Source organism: Sprattus sprattus (genome assembly GCF_963457725.1).
Source record: "Sprattus sprattus genome assembly, chromosome: 10".
Classification (NCBI taxonomy): domain Eukaryota; kingdom Metazoa; phylum Chordata; class Actinopteri; order Clupeiformes; family Clupeidae; genus Sprattus; species Sprattus sprattus.
The window spans coordinates 9,901,321-9,922,664 of record NC_137908.1 but is presented as its reverse complement, the minus strand read 5'-3'; the positions used below and the strand labels follow the sequence as shown (position 1 = coordinate 9,922,664).

The window sequence follows — 21,344 nt, the reverse complement described above, 5'->3', positions numbered from 1 at the left end:
TTATAACACATTAATGCTTATTCGCGCTTAAAGATGCGTATGTTCATTGTAGGATGATATTGGGTGAACTCAAGGAACTTCATATCAAATCCTTCCTTTGTCACTGTTGTTTTTCAAAGTGGAAGGCTGGACGTGGGCTTTATAATGGAAAGTGATAATGCCAGCAGTGCGTGTAGCCAAGTTAGGTGCTAATTTGCATTCATATGTTGCTAGGGCAGCATGCCCATCGTGCTCAGTTCCGTTTGGTATCTTCAAATTATGATTGTATCAGCTTAATGTGCCAAAACAAAACAGCTTCGCATTGTATTAACCATTCTTACAACAACTGTAAAACAAAAGTATATTTTTGTTCAGTTAGATATCTTTATTTACTGAAATAGTGGGAAGTGTGAAGTCTCCCCAAATTAGTAGTTTGTTGTCTTTAAAAGTGGATTTGCCTGAATAAAAAGCAATAACACCAAGTTGAACCAAAACATTCTTGTTCCCAGTGATCCATGCTTATGTGGGGAAGGTATAGTTTTAGCCTGGAGTAAATTAACCTGAAAATTAGAGGAGCCAAACAGTAAAATCTATACTAGGAACTGATGTCTAGAAACTGGTCCAACAGTAACTAGAACTGATTAGTCTTTGTGTGTGTGGGTGGGAGCATGAGGGGGTGAGATTGTGTGTGGGGGGGGGGAGCGGGGCCATGGGGGACATTGTGTGTGTGTGCGTGTGTGTGTGTGCCAGTCTATACTCATGCACTATAATGTGTGTTAGACTCAGACTTAGGGTAGTTTTCCCCCGCTTTCTAATTGTATCTACTAAAAAAAACTATTCAAAATTGTTTTGTTGTGGACCACTGATGCCTGTCCAATCAAACTTGCATTGATTTTTGGCACCTTGCTTTTATTTGTTTAAGGCTTCCTCTGGAACACTGCCTTACAACAGCCGTTTTATTCTCCTGCACCTGGGGTGCTTCTGGAGTCTAAACACATAGATGGGGGACAGGACCTCAATGAATGTTGTCAAACCTAAAATATGAAAGGGGCTTTTAGCGTTAGATGATGGGATTATCTGTAATGTGTTAATAGAAATGTATAAGCTTTTTTTTTGTATGTGTGTCTGCCTTAATACTGTTTTAAAAAGACTGCATGAAATATTCTCTCTGAGGGACTTTCTTCAATAAAGCTCTTAATTAAGGCCTTAGCTTCACTATTTATATAGCCTTGAATCTAAAATCTTATGTGATGGTGATGCAGCACAAAGCACTGATTAGCAAAGTGGCTCTTCAAAGAAGTTTAGAAATCAACAGAGTAGCAGTGGCTAATTTGGAATCAAAGCACATTTAGTAATGGTTGATTCTGGTGTCTGATAACTTTTTGCTCAGCACCCACGATATTTCATCAGGCTATTAACAGTTATGCATATGAAGAAGAAAGAAGCCGTATCATTTTTTCCCCTTGTGAAGACATTAATGAATAGACTCTAAAGTCACAATCCATTTAAAGGATCTGTTCAACTTTCATGTTTGAAATATGCTTCAAAATTCTCAACTGATGAAATAAAAAGCCCACAATGAGAATAAAACTCCAATGCCAACGTTAACACAAATGTGTAAACCCAAATATAATGTCCCAGTGCTCTGACTTAACTTTCTCTGTTCCATCTGCCTACAGGACTGGCGGGGGACGAAGCGGTACATTCTGTGCCATCTGTAGCATCACGGAGATGATCCAACAGCAGAACATTGTAGATGTTTTCCACACAGTCAAGACTTTGCGGAACAACAAGTCCAATATGGTGGAAACAATGGTAAGCAAAACACCTGTGAGAGTCATGCGGGAATTGTTAAGTACTAAATCGCAATATTATCAGAAACATCAGGCTGTACAGATTAGACTTGGAAAAGGATGTGACTACTGAAAAGACCCAATACTACCCGTCCAGATAAAAAAAAGATAAACGGAAAGGTGCGACAGATGCTGTAGCAGATGCAATAACAAATTAAATTGATAGAAGCATACTGCTGCCAATTTCAACAAGCTAATTGTGCAGTGTGGGTGAATTACAGTACCATGTTCCATTTTCAAACCTGTTTAAAGTTAGTACCACACCAACATACAAGTTTGAACTATCTATATGGCATAAAGCCAAATTATATTTTCATGCGTACGTGTTAGATTTCCAAAGAGAGAGAGAGGACCCAAATGCACGACACAGGAGGCAGGGGTAAAGCTAAAGAGGGCATCTACTCCCAAAAGGAGGAGAATAGCATCAAAAACCAACCGAGCAGGAGAACAAGGCATAGAGAGCGGGTCAAGAGCGGGTCAAGAGCGGGTCAAGAGCGGGCCAGGAGCGGGACGAGAGCAGGCCGGGTCCAGAACTCAGGCTAAGACAACAAGACAAGCAGGGGAAAAAACATATGCTGGAAAATCTAAAAAGCAAGACAAACAGGCAGGCAGGAGTTTCAAAATCCACGAGGCAAAATACAAAGACAAAAATAAAACACAGGCAGAAGATTCAAAATCCATGAGGCCAAATACAAAGAGAAAAATAAAACACAGGCAGAAGTCAAACACAGAAGGCAACAACTGAAATCAAGTCAGAATGGCACACAGAAACAGACTGGGAGGAACTGACAAACAAGGCTTGAAAATGCAGGGTTTAAATAGATGGAGTTAAACAACAAGGAACAGGTGAGCACAGAAAATGGCAGGAAACTAACAATGACATGAAGTAGAACAATTCGTTAGCACTTTACTCTATAGATTGGTAATAAGTGGTTAGTATCATGGTAATAAGTGGGTAATATCATGGTCAGCTCATAACAACCACACAAATTGCTTCATAGTGTTCAAATTGTTTCTAAACAACAATCCACCATTTATTGGGATAATAAATCTGTAACGAAATAGGAATTACATTATGGTGAGATGAAGTAATTAAATGGTAGTATACAGTCTTTTTTTCCAGTTATTGTCAAGAAACAAATGGCTTACTTTCATGGCAATTATAAGGTATCAGGGCTGTAAAATACTGAATTGCCTGTTTTTCTTTTTAAATTCTCTGCAAATACCTGCCTTGAACATTAATTGTGGTCAAAATACATCTGCATCACAAAAGAATATGAAATTGTTTTTTGAACATGACAATGACAAATTAGTTTGACAAAAAAAAATACAAATATACATAAGACTTTGACACTTAAACTAACAACTATTGTTTAGAAACAACTTGGACACAATGACATCATTTGTGGGTTGTTATGATTTGACCTCGATTTTACACACTTATTACCATGATACTACCCACTTATAACTGATCTATAAAGTATAGTGCTACCAACAATTTAGTCCAATTCAATTGTATCCATATAGCAAGCATTCGGGCGACTCTAATGCAACTAAGGCAAGGAAAGGGAGGGGAAGGAGACGAGAAAATGAGAAAGCAGATGGAGTCATCTACGTATCAGAGGATAAAACATATTAGCACATATGCGCCATATGTACATGATGCATGTCAGATTCCATTAAGCATTAAAAAGGGTACGTACATCAAATATACAGAATCATAGTGGATAAAAATGAAGAGAGCCAGCATTCAAAGTATTGGTTGTAAAACAGCTTAGTGGGTACACAGTGTCCTCACAAGGTTACTATTTAGAGGATAAGTAGAGCAATAAAGCAGAAAACTACAGAACACAACAGGTGTCAGAAGCACATGGAAAAGTAAACCAAAACAAAACGCATGGCAATATGAAACATAAACAAAAGACAAACAGACAAAAAATGGAAAACACAGACACTGGTAGGACTCCACTCAAGTGGAAGTCCTGATACTAATGTATGGTTACAGTTGAAATATGAAGGTCACATATTGTTATATGAACTGGTCCAATGCATCTGTGCCAGGCTGGGCTAATGACAATTTTCCTCTGCTTTTCAGGAGCAGTACAGGTTCTGCTATGAGGTGGCTCTGGAGAGCCTTAACGCTTTCTGATAATCCGGGAGAGAGTTTGATAAGAGGCGAAGCATCACACACACATTGGACACTCAAAGCTGTACAGAAAAACACACTGAAGAGGCCTCAGCTCTGAGCAAATGTATAAAGAAGAGAGACCATGCTCCTGTTTGAGAAGGCATGGCTTTGGATTTTATGTTGCAGGACAAAGAATCGACATCTGCTAAGAAAAAAAAAAAAACTTTAAAAAAGAAAAAAATGGACACTGCACTTCTTATTTCCTCTCTTTTGTCTATGTCCAGGATCCAGACGTGTGTATCCTGGACTGTGATGTGCTATTGTACAGTACTTTTTAGATATATACCTTGAATGTTCCCATCTGTGTAAAGAAAACTAGACTAATGACTAAAGTGTATACATTACCACAAAGAAACGCTCTCGATGCCACATGGGGTCAACCAAATAGACTATAACTGAGCAGTGTACAGCTTCCTAACGGAAAGGCTTCATTCAAATTTGAACAAGTGAAAAACATGCCTAATCACAAATATTTTTCTTATTATAATGCTTTTGTGGTTCCTAAAATATGATGAAGTCATGGCATCGATTTCGTGCTTACACCCAAACGCACAAATTGTTTTTTTCTTTTTTTTTTTTTTATTATTATTATGATTAAGGGAATTTGAATTGTTGTTTGTATTTTTGTTTGTGTCTGCTTTTTATTTCACATGTCAGTATTGTGGTATGGCCACCTATGCCAAGCTTGAGTAATGTTGCTAGTGTGGATTTGTTGCATTGCAAGTGAAAAGGTGGTTGAAGCTTTACTATCCCCTGACTATTGAGGCAGCACAGGCAGTGAAATGTCATGCCCCCTTTTTTTTTAAATATATATAACTTTTTTTTTGTGTTGGTCATTTTGCACTTTATTTTGCACGTCCTTACCTCCAGTACTGAGCTGTAAGAAAAGCAGTGGCATGGGATTCCTAGTGCCAATTTGACATTACACAGAAACAGACACGCAAGCCAGCTGTACAAAGTTAAATCCACAGAGTAAACAAGAACCGAGACCAGTGCTTGCACTGTGCCGAAAGTCCAACCAGTCAACATAAACATTTGGTACTAAGATAGAGGGACATGAGGTGTGAATGCTTGATTTGAATTATACTCCCATTCATCTGAAATGATGACCACACATACAGACACAAAAAGAAAAAAAAACTCAAAACCTGTCACCTTTTTTACCTGGCAATGATGAAGTGATCATTTTGCGATTAGGAGGCGAGCTCTCGAGTGACCTTTGCACGCTAACCGTGTTTTGACTGTGTTCTCTGTATGCTGACCAGTTTTTGTACAGTATTGTTCTGGGTTTGTCATTAGAATGTTCTGCTCAATGTATGCAGCTAGTCGAAGGGTTAGAAACGGGAGACTGATGATCCTTCAAAAAAACACAGTTGGTATTCTGAACTCTGGGCACTGTGAATGGTAATACTCTGAAGAATAGAGGAATAATTTAAGATAGGCATTGAAAGTGTGAATGCATTCTTTTTTCTGTCCTTTACATTTTCATACTGTGTCTCCACTGCCTGTACTATATTTTTATTTCACTTCTATCTTTTTTGTTGTATTTGAACATTTTTTTATTTGTCTAGCAAAGTGATATTTAGAACTGGTGATTTACTTGCCATGGTTGTTCTGTTGTTTGGAATTGTGGTAACATCAATAAAGGGACCAAAATGTTGACCGACACTTGTCATGATGAGTTGACTTTATAAACCATGAAATGGTGAAATGTTTGATTAGTAAAATGCAATTGTAGACATCTAGGAATTCAATATCCCTCAGAAGGAGATTTTTAATAAGAGGGTTGTCAAAAGTATCCACCAGATGTCAACCAGTATTGCACAGGGAAGCACAAAAGCCTACAATATTTATTCAGATAGTGGACACCTCTGAGACCTCCAAAGTGACATAAAATGCAGCATGTGTGGTCACTGAAAACAAGACTTACAGTTAGCTGTACTTCTACACTGAACTATGATTGTATTTATAACCATGTTATAACCACACTACAGTACAACACTATGCACACAATAATGCATGTTAAATGCTTTACTATTGACTATAAATGCTGATTTAAAAAAAAACACATATGTTAAGATTGTAGCATGTTGGCGCAACTTAGGGCTGGTTCCATTGGAGTTGGAGTTGTTTCCACCCACTTTTAAACATGGCCTCTCAGTTTTGATCTCCTGTTGCAATACAGCAAAATAGATACACAAAGAATTCTGTCAATAATACAATGTGAAGTTTCTTTTGAAGGTTCTCTAGAGATTATTTTGGTTTTCACAGTCACATCTTTTCACTATGTCATTCATGCCTTTCTTCTCTAAACTCTCCCATTTCATTTTCACATAGGTGTTAAGAAAGGTCAAGGAAGACTTTTAAGTGGTCCAGATCAATGCATTGCTTTGTGTGGCTGATGTAAGAGGCTGATAATAATTGGGTCCAGTAAAATTGAACAACATCTCACAAATGCTTATTCCAATGGCTGCCAGCTCAGCACTATGACAGAATTATGTCCCTTCGAAATCTCTGGAATGTGGATGTTTAGTGTTCATAACGCATATTTTTCTACAGTTTCTGAGCTAAAGTACAGCCTGTGACCTTTGGCAAAGTAGCCTGGGGACATTAAGTGCCACTCACTGTTTCTTGAACTGTTGAGATGACCTACTGTAACAGCAGCAGAGGGACACACAGCTAAGCCTGATGTTCAAAAAGAGAATTCAACATCAACAGCAGAGATGCACTGAGCACCCACTGCAGGCATGAACCGACATGCAGCGTCTGAACAGCTCTTCCTCTGTCAATGTAGAAAACACGTGATAAAATGGGTTTTGATGTTAACATGTTGTTGGGTGTGGTGGAACAGTGGTTAGCCTTACCCTCGACCAAGCAGGAAGCCAGTATGGCCCTGGTGAGCAAGGCCCTTGAAGGATTGGGAAGTTTGTTATGAAAAGCCTAAATATGCATCCTAAAAGTGATTCTCAAGCACCTCACACTAAATGCAGAGCCAGAGAGATGAAAGGCAGACCCCTTCCCTGATGCACCCAAAGGAATCAGGACAGTTCTTCTGCCCAGTCGGCTTTGATGTCAGATAAGTGCTCAGTGACACAGATCTCTCGAAGGAAGCAGCACAATCGTTTTTGTGTCGTTCAGATATCAGGTGAACAAAATACCCCGTCCCTTTCGCACAATACAATAAGTCACAGAATATCAAGGATCCTATCAACATGGGCACACCGTAGACCAAATGTTTGAAAAAGAAAAATAACAAGAACGAGAGTTCCTCTGCAAGGACACAGTAATGATTCCCTTTTTACAAAGTCTTTGAACAAGAACGTTTTATTTCAATACCTTCCTCCTAGTCCTTTAAATGTGTCGGCGACATTAAAGCATGGGAGATGGGAGAATGTTCTAGTGTCTGTTGGACTGTATCAGTAATAGTGCCACAGTAGCACACTTGTATACGCTACTAGACAGGAGAAGAGCGCACCTTGAAGACAGAATTTAAAAAAAGAATGATACGAAATCTCAGCTTATGTCACAAAATCAGTTGGCAATGCAACTCCCTCCTGGGTCATTATGTGGCATAATGTGACCTGGGTGATAATGTAGCCATTTTGTTCAGCCATTAAACTGTCTTGGCAAAGTTTTTCCTGTGCAGCCCCTTGCTGTATTTTTTATTCAGTCTAAAAAAGCCTGCTCTCATTTGCAGTCCCTGGCTTCCAGGCCTTGTAAGTCTTTTTTCCATCGTTACCTGCCTGTAATGATGTGAAACCCTGCTCTTGGAGAGATCAATTACTCTACTACTTCAAATACAGTCGATTAGTGAGTTCACACAGACTTGGTAATTGACAGTGCGTGGGATTGGAATGACTTGGCCTTTGTCAAGGTTCCCCGCCTTATTATTTCAGGTGATGGTGCCATAGTGGCGTGGCGTTGCCATCCTCCTCGGGCAGTGAGCCAGGAGCTGTGCACCTACGGGCCACAGTGTTTATTTGACATTGGCTGTCAATCATGACCACCTGCCTGAGGGTTCAGAGCACTCATTGGCAAATAATTCATCCCCTCTCGGTTCTCACCAGCTACAAGGCCATAAGAGCATAGGTCAGGGACCATGAAATATTTACTTTGTTGGTCAACATTAGTATTTCACACCACAGAGGAAGACACGTAGAGCATATGATGCAGGCTGTGAAGTGAAAGGGGGTAGCACCTTGCAGCAAACCAACCGCCATTTGAAATGTGAAAAAAAAATGATGACAGGATAGATCATGAAAGCTGTTGATTAAAATCACCCCACCTGGTTATAAGTTTGATGAGGATTATTAAGTTTGGAACTGGGCAATAAGAACAAAAGACTTTCAGGACAAAATATTATTGTACCGCTGGCAGGAGACAACGGTTTGATGAATCTGAAACCATTTAATTAAATAACCTGATGGTAATTGGTAATTGGCAGGGTTTCAGATACTTCAGCCACGAGATTCCCACTATCCCTATTTGTTAAGACCTGATGGCAGGATTGGCATGCTACAGCCTCCTTAGGAGTGGACCAATTTATTTTGAAGACACACTTGATGCATTTGTTTATTTCCAACCAAGTGACAAATTGTGCAATTTTGTGAAAATTCGGCCCAGTGAAAAACTCATTCATCCGGTTCACGTGGGACCCAGAGCCTTTCTGTATTAGGTGTGCTCAGACCTTTAAAAGTGCTGACAACCACCGTCCTGCTCCGGAAAAACCTTCCCCAGGTTGGCCTCAGAGCTGCTTTAAAGAAGTTGTTTTGAGGAAAAATGCATTTTAATTGGGGTAATCTCTTCATTGCAGCTAGCTGCTCATTTGCTACTTAAACAAAACCCCAGAAACCACAAGGCCCATATAAACATCCATGACATGAAAGCAAGCATTCAGAGAAAAAGATCATTAGATCCTTCTGTGGTTACCTGAACCTAATGTTATCTGTTGGTCAAATCTACTGTGCTTCAAACGAGCTGGTCCACTCTTTATATATAAATGTAGGTTACACAGAAAAAAATACAGTATGATTGAGTACAAAATCTCTTTATAAAGAGACTGGGACCAATTCTGGCAAATTCTGGCACAGGCAAATCGCAAAAGGACAGTTTTCACTCTAAAAAAGTGATAACTCTGAAAAACACATGGCATGATTGGTGTGGTACACCACTGACTAAGAGTAGAATAAAACCGCACTATCAAGCTTTTCTCATTGATATTAATACCAGTTTACACACTGACGATGGCTTAAGGCCGAAACGCGTCTGTGGAAATAAACTGGTCTTAATATCAATGAGAAAAGCTTGAGAGTGCTGTTTTATTCTACTCAAAGTTAACATTCTTTTACTCGCAACCGAAAACGCATTTATGTTTTTTGGAAGTAGAGCGCGACTATCCCTACTAACACCACTGACTAAAACAGCACTAAGTATTAAGGACACAGAGGCACGGTAGTGCTCGCTGCATCGTTATAAGTTCACTCATTTGAACTATAGCCACAGGCTGATGCCAGGGGGCACCAAATAAGGAGGCCCGTGCCTGTGCAGGTATCCCTTTGTCTGGGAATTCCCTGCCCCTTCACTGCATTCCATTTGTTCAGTTGGTCTGGCCAACTCTCAACGGCGCTCCACTTCAGCCACCTGATTGGACTGTCCTTTAACCAATCAGACCAACGATACTATACAACGATACAACGATCGGTAATAAAGCAAACACATATTTTTTCTGTATGAATTGTTCCAGGGCAAGTTTCTGTTCTGTTTTCAAAGAAAACTTGCCTTATCGAAGTTTTGCGGTGCTTCGGCGGCCACCATGTCCAATGTTTAAAAACTCTCCGTGCAGTAGATTTTGTAACGTAGCAGTGGTAAGTTTAAATCCGCCAATGGCGCGCCAGGTAGCCAAAAGCCAGTTTGTGATTGGCTCCAAGGATTCTGGAAATCTTGAAATGAACGGGTATGCAAACTTGGCCAGACCCAGTTCTGAGGCAAAATCAATTTGGCAAATTGACTTCCCAGACTAGGTATCCCTCTCTCCGTGCATAGTCTCCTGTCCAATCAGGACCCTCACTGCGACTTATCACACTCACTTACTAACCTGGTATCATTCACATCAGGCAAAACCTCAGGGCTTCCCTGCTAGCACGGTGTCGTGCTGACCCACTGGTGAGTGGACATCTGAGTGCTGTCAATCTCCTCCCCCGCTAGAAGGGTCACACAGGCTGAGTTTGCTTACCTGCAGCAGGCTGTCGACCTGAACGGTTGCTCACTCCTTACATTTTTTTTTTTAAAGTACACTTATGTGGCCACCATAGCAATATCTTCAGTGCATTTTGTTGACATTCAAGTGGATGGAAATAGCTGGAGTGGGACGAGTGGGGCTTGAGTTAACCGATATGTGTCGTGACATTTCAGCAGGACTTGGAGCAGAAAAAGGAAAAGCATGGCTTTTGCAGAGGCAGGCTCAGAGAAATGGCACTCTGGGTTTTTAATGAGGATCTATGGCCTGAGGTCTCCGAGTTTCTGGTCTCCCCCCACCAAGTGAGGTTGTCTGATGTGGTGGTCTACGATGGTCTACTGTGTCATGCTGGGAGAGGCTCTTTGATAATGACTATGGTTTGATTTAAAGTCTGTGGTACAGGATATCTAAAAGCGTTCAGGGACAACCAGTCCACCTCAAAGCAGTGATTCATCCACAATATCTATTGTCACCGCTCATATTAGACTATGTGTAACATTTTTCCTTTCTTTAGACACCCTGGTTCTGGTTTTACAAAAGGAGAACACAATTATTCCTATAATAGTCAATTACAGTGGATGAAAATAATGTCTTACCATGATGTATTCTTTGAAATAGTTCATCACTAACAACTATGCCACACTGTGACCTGATTTGGTTGGCATACAGTGCAGTTTGTATCCTTCTATCTTTCTCTGTGTCTCTTTTTGGTTCGACCTTGAATGTAAAAAGGCACTCTGAATGGACATGCTCCAGTGTCTCATATGTGGTGAGCTGGGCGCAGCCAGCTGGCCCCACGCCAGGCTGGTGTGCTGGGGAGAGGTTGGAGCTGTCTGTGGAGGTCTGGAGGACTTCAGGAGCTGCAGGCCTTGCAGATGGTGGCCGAGATTGATACGCATGGAGGTCAGCCAGTGGATTTAAAAACAGCCGTGGCAGGATGCCACCAGGACTGAGGGTGGATGACGGTGTCAGTTGGTGGTGGAGGATGTTGGGGGTGCGGGGGTGGATGGGGGGGGGGGGGGGGGGTCTTAGATGTTTCAGTCCAAAGACTGCCTCTCATCACTGTTTCTGGAGACAGAGAGAAAGCTGACAGGGGGTGTCAAGGGATGGAAACCTGGCTCTGCTGAACAAAATGGCTGCCGAAAGGACAATGACAGAAATAATGTCAATAAACCACTCTCCCACTCAGCGGGCACGGGTGTTCACTGGCTACTCTCAGCACATCCTCGGACTATCAGTGGGCAGTGTAATAACACGTGGAAGCAGTCAAGCACCTGATTAAAAAAGACACAGAGTAAGAACAGGATCCCACACCATATTCACGAGACCCATTCTCGCTGTGCACCAAAGCTACTGGAACAACACGCCCCAGATGCCCCGTGATAGCATCATTTCAGAGAACATTGCTATTAGTCGTCATTCTTCCAATGGCTGCAATCAGAGGCCAAAATTATCCCATAATTGGGAAGATTGCTGTTTGTCATGGTTACTGATGTCAAGTCTCTTCTGGCATGGGCACTCTGGCCTATTGGGAGAGGGTAGGCCATGCTATAGACATGCTTGAAATGGTATGAATCATAATCTCTCCCTCTCAGATGCGCAGTGATGGCTGATAACAGCCTTCTCCCTTTTAGGCTCTATAAGGTCATTGGGATAATGGTTACCCAACCTAGTAATTGTCTGTGGATAGATAGAAGGTAATTTTCACAGAGAGCAATCTTGGATGATTAATCCAGAGCTAAATCTGCAGGCCGTGAAGGTCGGCATCTAATGCAAGTCAAACGCTTCTTGTCTGATTGCAGCCTGATGTGTTTAGACACCGGCGTTTTGCAAAAACATAGGTTTTCTGAGCGACAGCGATAGATTAATCCATTAAAAGCCGTTACACATGTTGTGACAGTGAAATAAACACACACACACACACACACACACACACACACACACACACACACACACACACAGAGACACACACACACAGAGACACACACACACACACACACACACACACACACACACACACACACACACACACACACACACACACACACACACACACACACACACACACACACACACAGCATATGGCCCGGGATAGAATGTTATCGTGGAGGACAAAATACTGCTGGGCTGGGGTTATTAAATTGAATTCAGCACAAGTTCATATCTTTCTCAAGGTCTCTGCAGGAGGTTGTGTGATTACATTGCTCTTTCCCTCATGTAGCTTAGGGACTACTGTGGGAGTCGTGGATAGCACAGGTGAGAGGGTTTGCACAGAGGGGGGAGGGGAAGGAGCAGGCCTAACACAGGTCCCAGTGTGAGCTATATACACAAAAACAGTTGAAATATATAAATATAAGTGTCTTCTGTTTTGGTTTCAAGAATATGGTCTCCAGGTCATAGTCAGGTTCTTTCTGTCTTTCTGTCTTTCTTTCTTTCTTTTCACAATCTATCTATCTCCACTCCCCCCACCCCATCTCTCTCTCTTTTGGTACCCTTGAAATTTGAGCAGACAGAGTTAGAGGGATGGGATTCTGGCCTGCTGGGTTGAGATATCAATGGGCTCTGAAGTCATTACAGTTTGGCCCGGCCCTTGTTGTGCAGCCACTGGGTGGTCTGCCTCACTCCTGCCCGGCTCTTTCCATCAGAAGCGACACGGAGAAAAAGTCTGGTCATTCACCGGCACCCCGGTGATCTGGGTAATGGGAAAATAATAAAAAGAATGTACTCAACAGCTCCTGCCAACAACAAGAAGCATTGTGAGGGCTGTCAATGCGGAAGGAGACAGAAGAGCCTCAGCAAGACCAACAGCAGGACACAGAGGCAACCTGGGTTTATTTCTAAGCCCTGTCTACTGACAAGAGCCTGGCTTCTTTGTTCCTCATACTATGTACCTTAAAGCAACACTATCCAACGACCTTTTGAGGTATGTTTCTTATGAGCAACTACTTTTGGCTTCATATTCAAATGAATTTTGATGGAATATAGTCAGATAAACTCACCTGTTGTTCGAACTAGCTGTCCAGCCTACGTAGTTCTATGGTTTGGGTCGGAACGCCCTATCATAAAAGGCCTTTCGACGTTTAAAAAACATCACATATGACACCACTTAAACAGCATGTTTGCAAGCTTTTATTAGTGCCATCAGGGCTGTTAGTGTTCTAGAACAAAACTCTGCTTTAAAAGTAGCAACAAAAATCATACCACTTTAACATCTTATCAATATTTGATCTTGGTCTTTAAACTCATCATTCATTGCATATGTAGTGACATATCACTTTGTAAGGTGACCTTTGGTCAGTGAGGGTTATGATCACAAGTTATGCTCTGACCCCATATCTTCATACCTACATTAACTACACAATCAATTGCATGGAGGCTTCTTACACAGAATATCTTCACATTCTGCTCCAGGTTTTCTACTTGTTTTGGATTCAAGTTACCACTTTTTAATGTGTAATATTTACGTTCTTTCTACAGTCAGATGTGGTGTTCTGAGAAATTGCATTTCCACTCATTAATTTCTATCAAGACTGCGGTGCACAGCTGACTTCTTACATGGTCCAGTTAGTGGAAAACACATTTCACAGGAAGTCATTTTTGACATAATTTACAAAATTACTCAGAGATGGTGGAATGAAAGTGCACGGTCCAAAGGGAACAGACTCACGCAATGCATTTGGATGCATTCCACATTCACTTATACTGAGAATTCCAAAATCTATTTTCAGTAGAACATTTACTTTAGATGACTTTTTTTCTGTCTGTAGCCATTTCTGAATTTGTATGGCAATGCAGATGTGTAGAGCAAGAAAAAACACAGGGCATAGGACAAAGACAAAGACAAAGACAAAGACAAAGACAAAGACAAAGACAATAATGCACTCTCTTACACACTAATTGTAAAAGTTCAACCTTGACGGCAAGAACACAGGGCCTTGGGTATGGGACACGAAAGGGTTCAACATAAGGTCAAAAACTCGAACTGCTATGCTTGTGACCAAGATGAGGTGTGACTGCGTACTGCACACACACACACACACTTACACACATTGCACTGATTTATAACATGGCTCCCAGTTCATTTCATGATCCCACATCAACTCACAAGGTGTGTTCTCCAATCTTAATGATCAGTTATGGCATTCAATAGACCCAAAGCATTGTTGACTGTGAGGATTTCTGAGAGAAACGTCCAGGCAGTGTTCTTGGGGAGGACACGGCAAAGGTTTTTGCTTGGTCAGGCTTCTGCCTTCTCACAGATCAGTCTGTCAGCCCCTATAAAGCTGTGGCTCCACAACTTGAAAGAAGAGTCCGGCCTCCTCTCCAGCCACGTACAGACACTGACACATCACATCAAACAAACCCAAGGCTCTGCTAGGCTTTGAAAGCTGCAGCCCAATGAATACGAAAAGGGGGATGGCAAGATCAGACTCAACCCGTGTCAGTGAGGGCTCTTTAAAAATAGATGAGAGGCACTGACAGTATGGCATACTGACAGTTTTGCACACCCCTCCTTCGCACAGCTGTGCCCCCCTTTTTACTCCACCCCCCCCCTCACACACACACACACCAGAAACACAGACAAAAGACTAATTTATTTTGAGCTCCTGTCTCTTGGATTTAATTTCAACTTTTGACTTGCTTTTCAAATTCAATTATGGTATGCTCATTTTATTCACCTTAAATAAATGTTATCGTGATAATGAACCTGGCTCCCGACGGCAATGTACATAAATCTCGGGACCACAAGTAATAAAAATCTAATTATTTGGTCTCTTGGTGGATACCGAATCGATCATCCAGGGATGAATTACATGATTGATGTAACAGAGTATGAAAAATACCAAGGAAAGGTAAATTGACACTTCACAGAGTGAAACAGAAAATCTTACCCTGCAGAGCCACACTATATTTGAGAGCATGCAGAAGCTCCAGAGCCTCGTGTTGTCCCTCCAAAGCCACAGAAAAGTGATTAAGATGTCGGTTTTTATTGTCTCTTTTCAGATGTCTGCTTTGGCAGATGCTAAGCTCTCTCCACAGCTGTTTGTGTCACAGGCATTCTGCAAAACTGGCAACTTTGCAAATCACCCTCAGTCGAAAGACTGCCCCGCAGGTTTGGCTCAGGAAACTAAAACACGTCGTTCCCCAGAGCGGAGGGATAAGGAGCCACATGTGTGTACGTGTGTGTGTATGAAATGCGTAAAAGTAGATGTTATGCTGAGAGACAGAGTCAATTCCTGTCATTATTTACACTTGATTATACCCCCTATTCACTGCAGTTAGTGTTGATTCAGCATGTTACACTTGCATCCCTAAGATGCTTTCCTGCTGCCTGAAACAGTTTTTTATGAATGTGATGGCTTATCCCAGCGGAGTCAAATCCAGATTACAGGAAAAAACATACTTTTGACAGTTGCAGTTCAAATGTTCAGGTTTATATGAATGTAGGCCCTTGGTCTTGAGAGGGGAAAAAAGTACAGCGTGTCTTATTATGAATGTGTTTCTACATGTTATCCACAGAAGACCACCATCTACTTTTCAAACAGGAACCAAATGAGAGAGCAGGGACCTGAACAGTGAAGATAGGAGCATGTCTAAAGCCCTCCTATATGCAATACGCAGTGCAGAAAGACAGAATTAGGCTACATGGATCTAGTTTACTCTACAGATGTAAGGAGAGGATTTTCATATTTGATTTCCTAATAGAGCACTGCAATGCTCATGAGAATGGAAACTTTCTAGAGCACATAAATATAAACAGTGGTGTTACATAGTAAGGAAACATGTCAAGGCATATCATTAAAGCGTGGTGGTCTGGCTAATAGAGGTGTGAAGCAGGGACGTTTACAGGAGGGAGCTAAGGTTGCTTGGGTAACTGCCCGTTTGCCCTCCTCGACTGAAGATGCCCCTCCGAATGACCCAAAAAGTGAAAGTTTAAAATGATGTGGGCAAAACATGCGTCCAGGCAGCAGCGGTGACAAAAATGTACGTGTTGCCCCTTTTTTCCAGGGCAGAGCAACTGCCTTTCAAAATTCCTGTGCACGTCCCTGGTGTGAAGAGACGTCAACATCTGTATCTGTATCTGATCAACCAACAACATGATCTGTATCTGTATTCAGATAGAACACTGGAAGTGGGGGATGGTTTATACCCTGACCCTACGTCACATTAAATCATCCAATATTCTAACCTAATATTCATTGACAAAGCAACATAGATTTAATATTAGCATATAATTAATTGTGAAATATATCTCCACATCTTCATACCAATGGCATAGACAAAATTATTTTCGGTCGGCCCCCTGACAAAAGCGAGAGAGCGTGACTTTCACCCATAGTCCATCACTAGCCCACACATTCTTTATAACCTACTAGTGAACTAAATGACTAGACAGCCCATAGTGCAACTGTAGCTTACTCGATAACCAAGCCAGTTTAATCTTCTGTTCTTTGTTTGCGTTGAGGAGAATGCCTGAGATGAGAAGAATTGTATTAAATCTGCATAACACAGCTGATGGAAACATTTCTTAGCCAAATTTTCATGAATACGCTTACAATACTCAAACACATTGGAAGAAAACCAGCAAACTAGAGAGAATCTATAACTAGTGCAAATAGGGAAGACCAAGAACACAGTGCACACTACTTCGCCAGCAGCCTAATAAATAGAGGCCTAGAAAAATACAAGCACAGACGTGATTCTTTACCCACGAGCCTTTGGTGTATCAAAGCCTCCAACACCACTTACAACACAGTCCAGGAGACTCACTATACTGTCCATACTCCCCATACTACAGTAACACCTGATATTAGATTTGCCACGGCGGGAAGTAGGTGAAAAACACATTAGCCTACCATTGTCCCATTGGTGTATACAGAAAGTGGCTGATGGGTAGGCCTGGAAATATCTGGTCAGGCTGAGTGGAGCTCGTGGCTGCATGTTTGCATACATGTCAACCCCTTTGACTGCCCATCTGTATCAACCGTGTTACTTAAATGGATGAATGTTAAAGTAACAGTATGTAGCAATTGTACTTCAGGGTTAGGGTTAGTATTAGAAACTTTACCTTAAAATAACAGCTTAAAAAAAATGGGACACCACAATGACGTTTAATATGGAGAATGGCCTTTGTGCCATTGCCATCCCAGGGTCAGTAGGCATATTAATGCGCTATGTAGGTTTCTGGAAGCCCCCCGGGTACTACTCTCTGCCGGACTAATAAGTATCTTATTTGCCGCCTTGCTTTGTCTTGTGTTGCACTTGCTTGAGGTTTGACTGTGTTAGAAAAGTTGTTGACTCACTAGTGTGTCATAGTGCCAAAGTCCCTTTTGTTTTGCTAGCTTACTCTAAGTGATAGTCCTGAACAGTGAGCAGTTAGCCCGCTGGGTTGGCGCGACCATATAGCGATCATCTTTCAACAATATGTAGGATATGAAATGAGTAGCTAGTGAAATCAAAGTCCTATGCTGCAAAGATATGAAACGATTTGAAGAAACATAATAAACGATTTGAAGAAACATAATGGCTGACAGATAGACATGAATCATGGGGCTGTTTTTCCCCCCTTGGTAGAACGAATATCTGTTTCCATGGTATTGTTTGTGCTTTCGAATAATGTATTCAGAATCGGGTACATCCCGAATGGTTAAACTTATATTAGAGCAGCATTGATTTCCCATTTTTTGACCAGCTATCTCCATGGTTTGTATTCCGCCCCCTTACGATTTCCATCTAATGATGCTTTGAAGAGCCGAGTGTGGAAACACAGTCAGAGAATCCCTGAGTTTCCCCCAGAGGTCTACAGGTAATTGCATCTGGATTGAAATGCATTGTTCCCTTCAAAATGAATTAACAAGAAAATGGAGGATAGTTCAATGATCAACAACAGCATAAAATGAACAACGAAAACATTCAATATTTTGAGGAGTGTTATAACAACGTGAAAACAATTCCAATGACACGTTGATGTCATCCTTAATGTTCAGTTTACAACCCAATCTCTCTAAAAGGGATACAACAGTGGGAAAACAGGAAGCCATGGAATACATTATTTAGGCTTAGCCTGTCACCTCACTGCCCACTATTAAATGGTCTGTCAACGAGAGACGGAATTATCCAGCACCCAGAGTCCTATCTATCGAACAGCCTGGGTAGGTTCATGGTCTTTGACAACACACAGATGTTGACTTGAGTATATGCACATCTCTTTGAAGCCGGGCCAAGTTAGCCTCTCAGTCACGACGTGATGGACCATTAGGCCTACAACTTTGGATGAGGTGGAGGTGGTTTCGGGGGGGGGGGGGGGGGGAACAACCTCTGCTTCTGGTGCCTTTGTAAGCAGCTGAGGAGACCACCCCCACCCACATGCCCCCCTGCCATTCGCAATTACCTTCTGAAAATAAAATGTCTTCGGGCACCACATTCCCACCTGTTTCTGCAGCAATTATTGAGATTAGGCCTGGCAGGCAGTCAGAGGACTGAGAGAAGCTAATGCATCACGCCTTTTCAAGTGTGTGCATCACTCCTGATTAAATCTGGAGCAGTGTGTGTGGGGCTGGGTGGAGCAGTGTGCGTGGGGCTGGGTGGAGCAGTGTGGTGGGGCTGGGTGGAGCAGTGTGGTGGGGCTGGGTGGGGCAGGTGTGGTGGGGCTGGGTGGGGCAGGTGTGGTGGGGCTGGGTGGAGCAGTGTGCGTGGGGCTGGGTGGAGCACTGTGCGTGGGGCGGGGTGGGGCAGGTGTGGTGGGGCTGGGTGGGGCAGGTGTGGTGGGGCTGGGTGGAGCAGTGTGCGTGGGGCTGGGTGGAGCAGTGTGCGTGGGGCTGGGTGGAGCAGTGTGCGTGGGGCTGGGTGGAGCAGTGTGCGTGGGGCTGGGTGGAGCAGTGTGCGTGGGTCTGGGTGGGGCGGGGTGTGTGGGGCTGGGTGGAGCAGTGTGTGTGGGTCGGGGTGGAGCAGTGTGCGTGGGTCTGGGTGGGGCGGGGTGGGCGGAGTCCAATTTCTGGCCAGAAGTTTAAAAAAAAAATCACTTTTGCTATGTTTACGCCGGCTGTCCACACTACTCTGGAGTTATTGAGCCCCTTAAACAGAGACCATTGGAAACGCTGCTGGCCCCGTTCGCTTCCTGACTTTGTCATGCTCCTATCATGTGACCCCATGTGGAATATGTTTTCAGGCGTGTTAGCATGAACAGAGATAATTTCCGACACAGAACTAAAGTGCTCGTCGGGACAGAGATAGTTTTTTGTTTTAAAATGCCATTTTGAAAATGTATTGTTGTGGACGTAGTTTAGACACAGAAACTCCACTTTTGTTCTCAAAAGGACCCTTTCCCACGTTTCCTTTTCGATAGCTTCTCCTTTTCTTTGACAATAGTTTTTGGATGGCATAACGGAACTGAAACTTTTTTATATGTGGGGTGTATGTAGTCTGCTGGTAGAGACTGCTTTCCCCCCTGCAGGTCTTTTATATCCTGAGGCTTCTTAATGAGTCCTGATCACCAATTTGTTTCATGTGGATAAGGAACCTGCGGGTTCTGGATAAATGGGATATTGATTTTTGGGGGATGATCAAGGGCGAACTGCAGGTAACTAACAACTTTCTTTCCCAATTCTCAGATGTGCAAGTGATTGCAAGGAATAGATTGCGATTAGATTTCATATGGGGAGATGCCTTAATCCATTGAATTTCACATGCACTTATACCCAACCAACTTGGTAATAACATTATTATTCTAAGTCAATTGGTTTGTCTGTTTGTTTGATTGATTACTGCTGAAAAGGAGGAGGTGGAGGAGGTTCAGGGTGGCTGGCTTGAGACCAATGGGGTGGTCGGTGAGAACACAAGTTCCAGTCAGGGTTCACAGTTCAATTCTTTATTGGGAGTGTCCAGTGAGGATATGAGTAAGACTGTATGGATGTGTGTGTGTGGGTGTGTGTGGGAGTGTAAGGAAGCTAGGTGTGTGAGGAAGGCAGGTGTGTGAGGAAGGAAGGTGTGTGAGTAAGGAAGGTGTGTGGTGTCTAGGAGGAAGGAAATATATACAAATCAGTGCCAAACAAGTAAGGGATAATGTATTGTCCGGAGGTCATTCTACAAAAATAATTCCCTTATTATTAGGGATGAGAACCGATAAGATTTTAACGATTCCGGTTCCTTATCGATTCCTGCTTATCGAACCGATTCCTTATCGATTCTCTTAACGATTCTTATAATTTGGTAAGGGGCGAAAAAAGAGCACAAACGGGTTTTTTTACATTAATGTTCTTTTATATAAATTTCTAGAATGTTTACATACACATTTAAATAAAACTTACATAACTTAAATAAAATGTGTTCTGTTTAATATAAACGTTCATACAAATAACAATGCTCCTTCCTTACAGAAGACGTACTAACTGCAGCCTGTAACGATGACAGACTAGCAGCCTCTGAGCCCGTCTGATTTAGAACGTCATCATCAGCTTAATTGGATGGAAATGGAGATTAGAGCGAACGCTGGTTTGCACAATGAAAAAAATGGCACTAACAAAATCGCTGAATTTTCTGATCTGACATACAGCCCTTGTTATTGAGGTAAAGGACTGTATATTTTCTTGTAGGTTGCTTGGTTGTATTGCTAATAGCGAACTATTATGCTAAACGCTTCTAATAGCAATGTAGAGTCCACTACAAACACAATTACGTACTGAAACATAATTACTTGTATCATGTACAAACTAGGCATTTAGTATATTTAACACTTAGCTATTGCTGCCACTGAATTGGCTACGAGAAACGTATCCATATCGAACTGTCAAACTGAGGGAGCTGCACGCGTTGCTTGCTTATTAACGGAATCTTTTGTACAGCCTAACCCTACCCTGGGACCAACAGAGGGGAGGCAAGCACTGCCCCTGCCTCTAGCCAACGGTTGAAAATAGAAGATTATACAGTTAAGCTAGCCTAGTTATGTAAGTTATATATAATATATGACAATGTCCAACATCGCCCATTCTGTTAAGCAATTCAATGCTAAGTTTAGTTATGGTTAACACGAAAACGCAAACGTTTGCTGATAACACACGAGTAACACCGTTATGACTTATGATAAAACATT

At 42.1% G+C, this 21,344-nt stretch overlaps 1 protein-coding gene across 1 annotated transcript in view; it reads left to right on the top strand.

The window, feature by feature from the left end:
• Window positions 1–3,981, top strand: part of ptprt (protein tyrosine phosphatase receptor type T) — a gene marked incomplete at both ends in the record, with an annotated part of 201,112 nt that extends 197,131 nt beyond the window's left edge. Inside the window, 2 exons of the mRNA XM_080846147.1 lie at window positions 1,659–1,794; window positions 3,928–3,981. Coding sequence (XP_080702273.1) covers window positions 1,659–1,794; window positions 3,928–3,981 — 190 coding nt within the window. The remainder of the gene's footprint in view (window positions 1–1,658; window positions 1,795–3,927) is intronic.
• Between the last annotated feature and the right edge of the window lie 17,363 nt (window positions 3,982–21,344).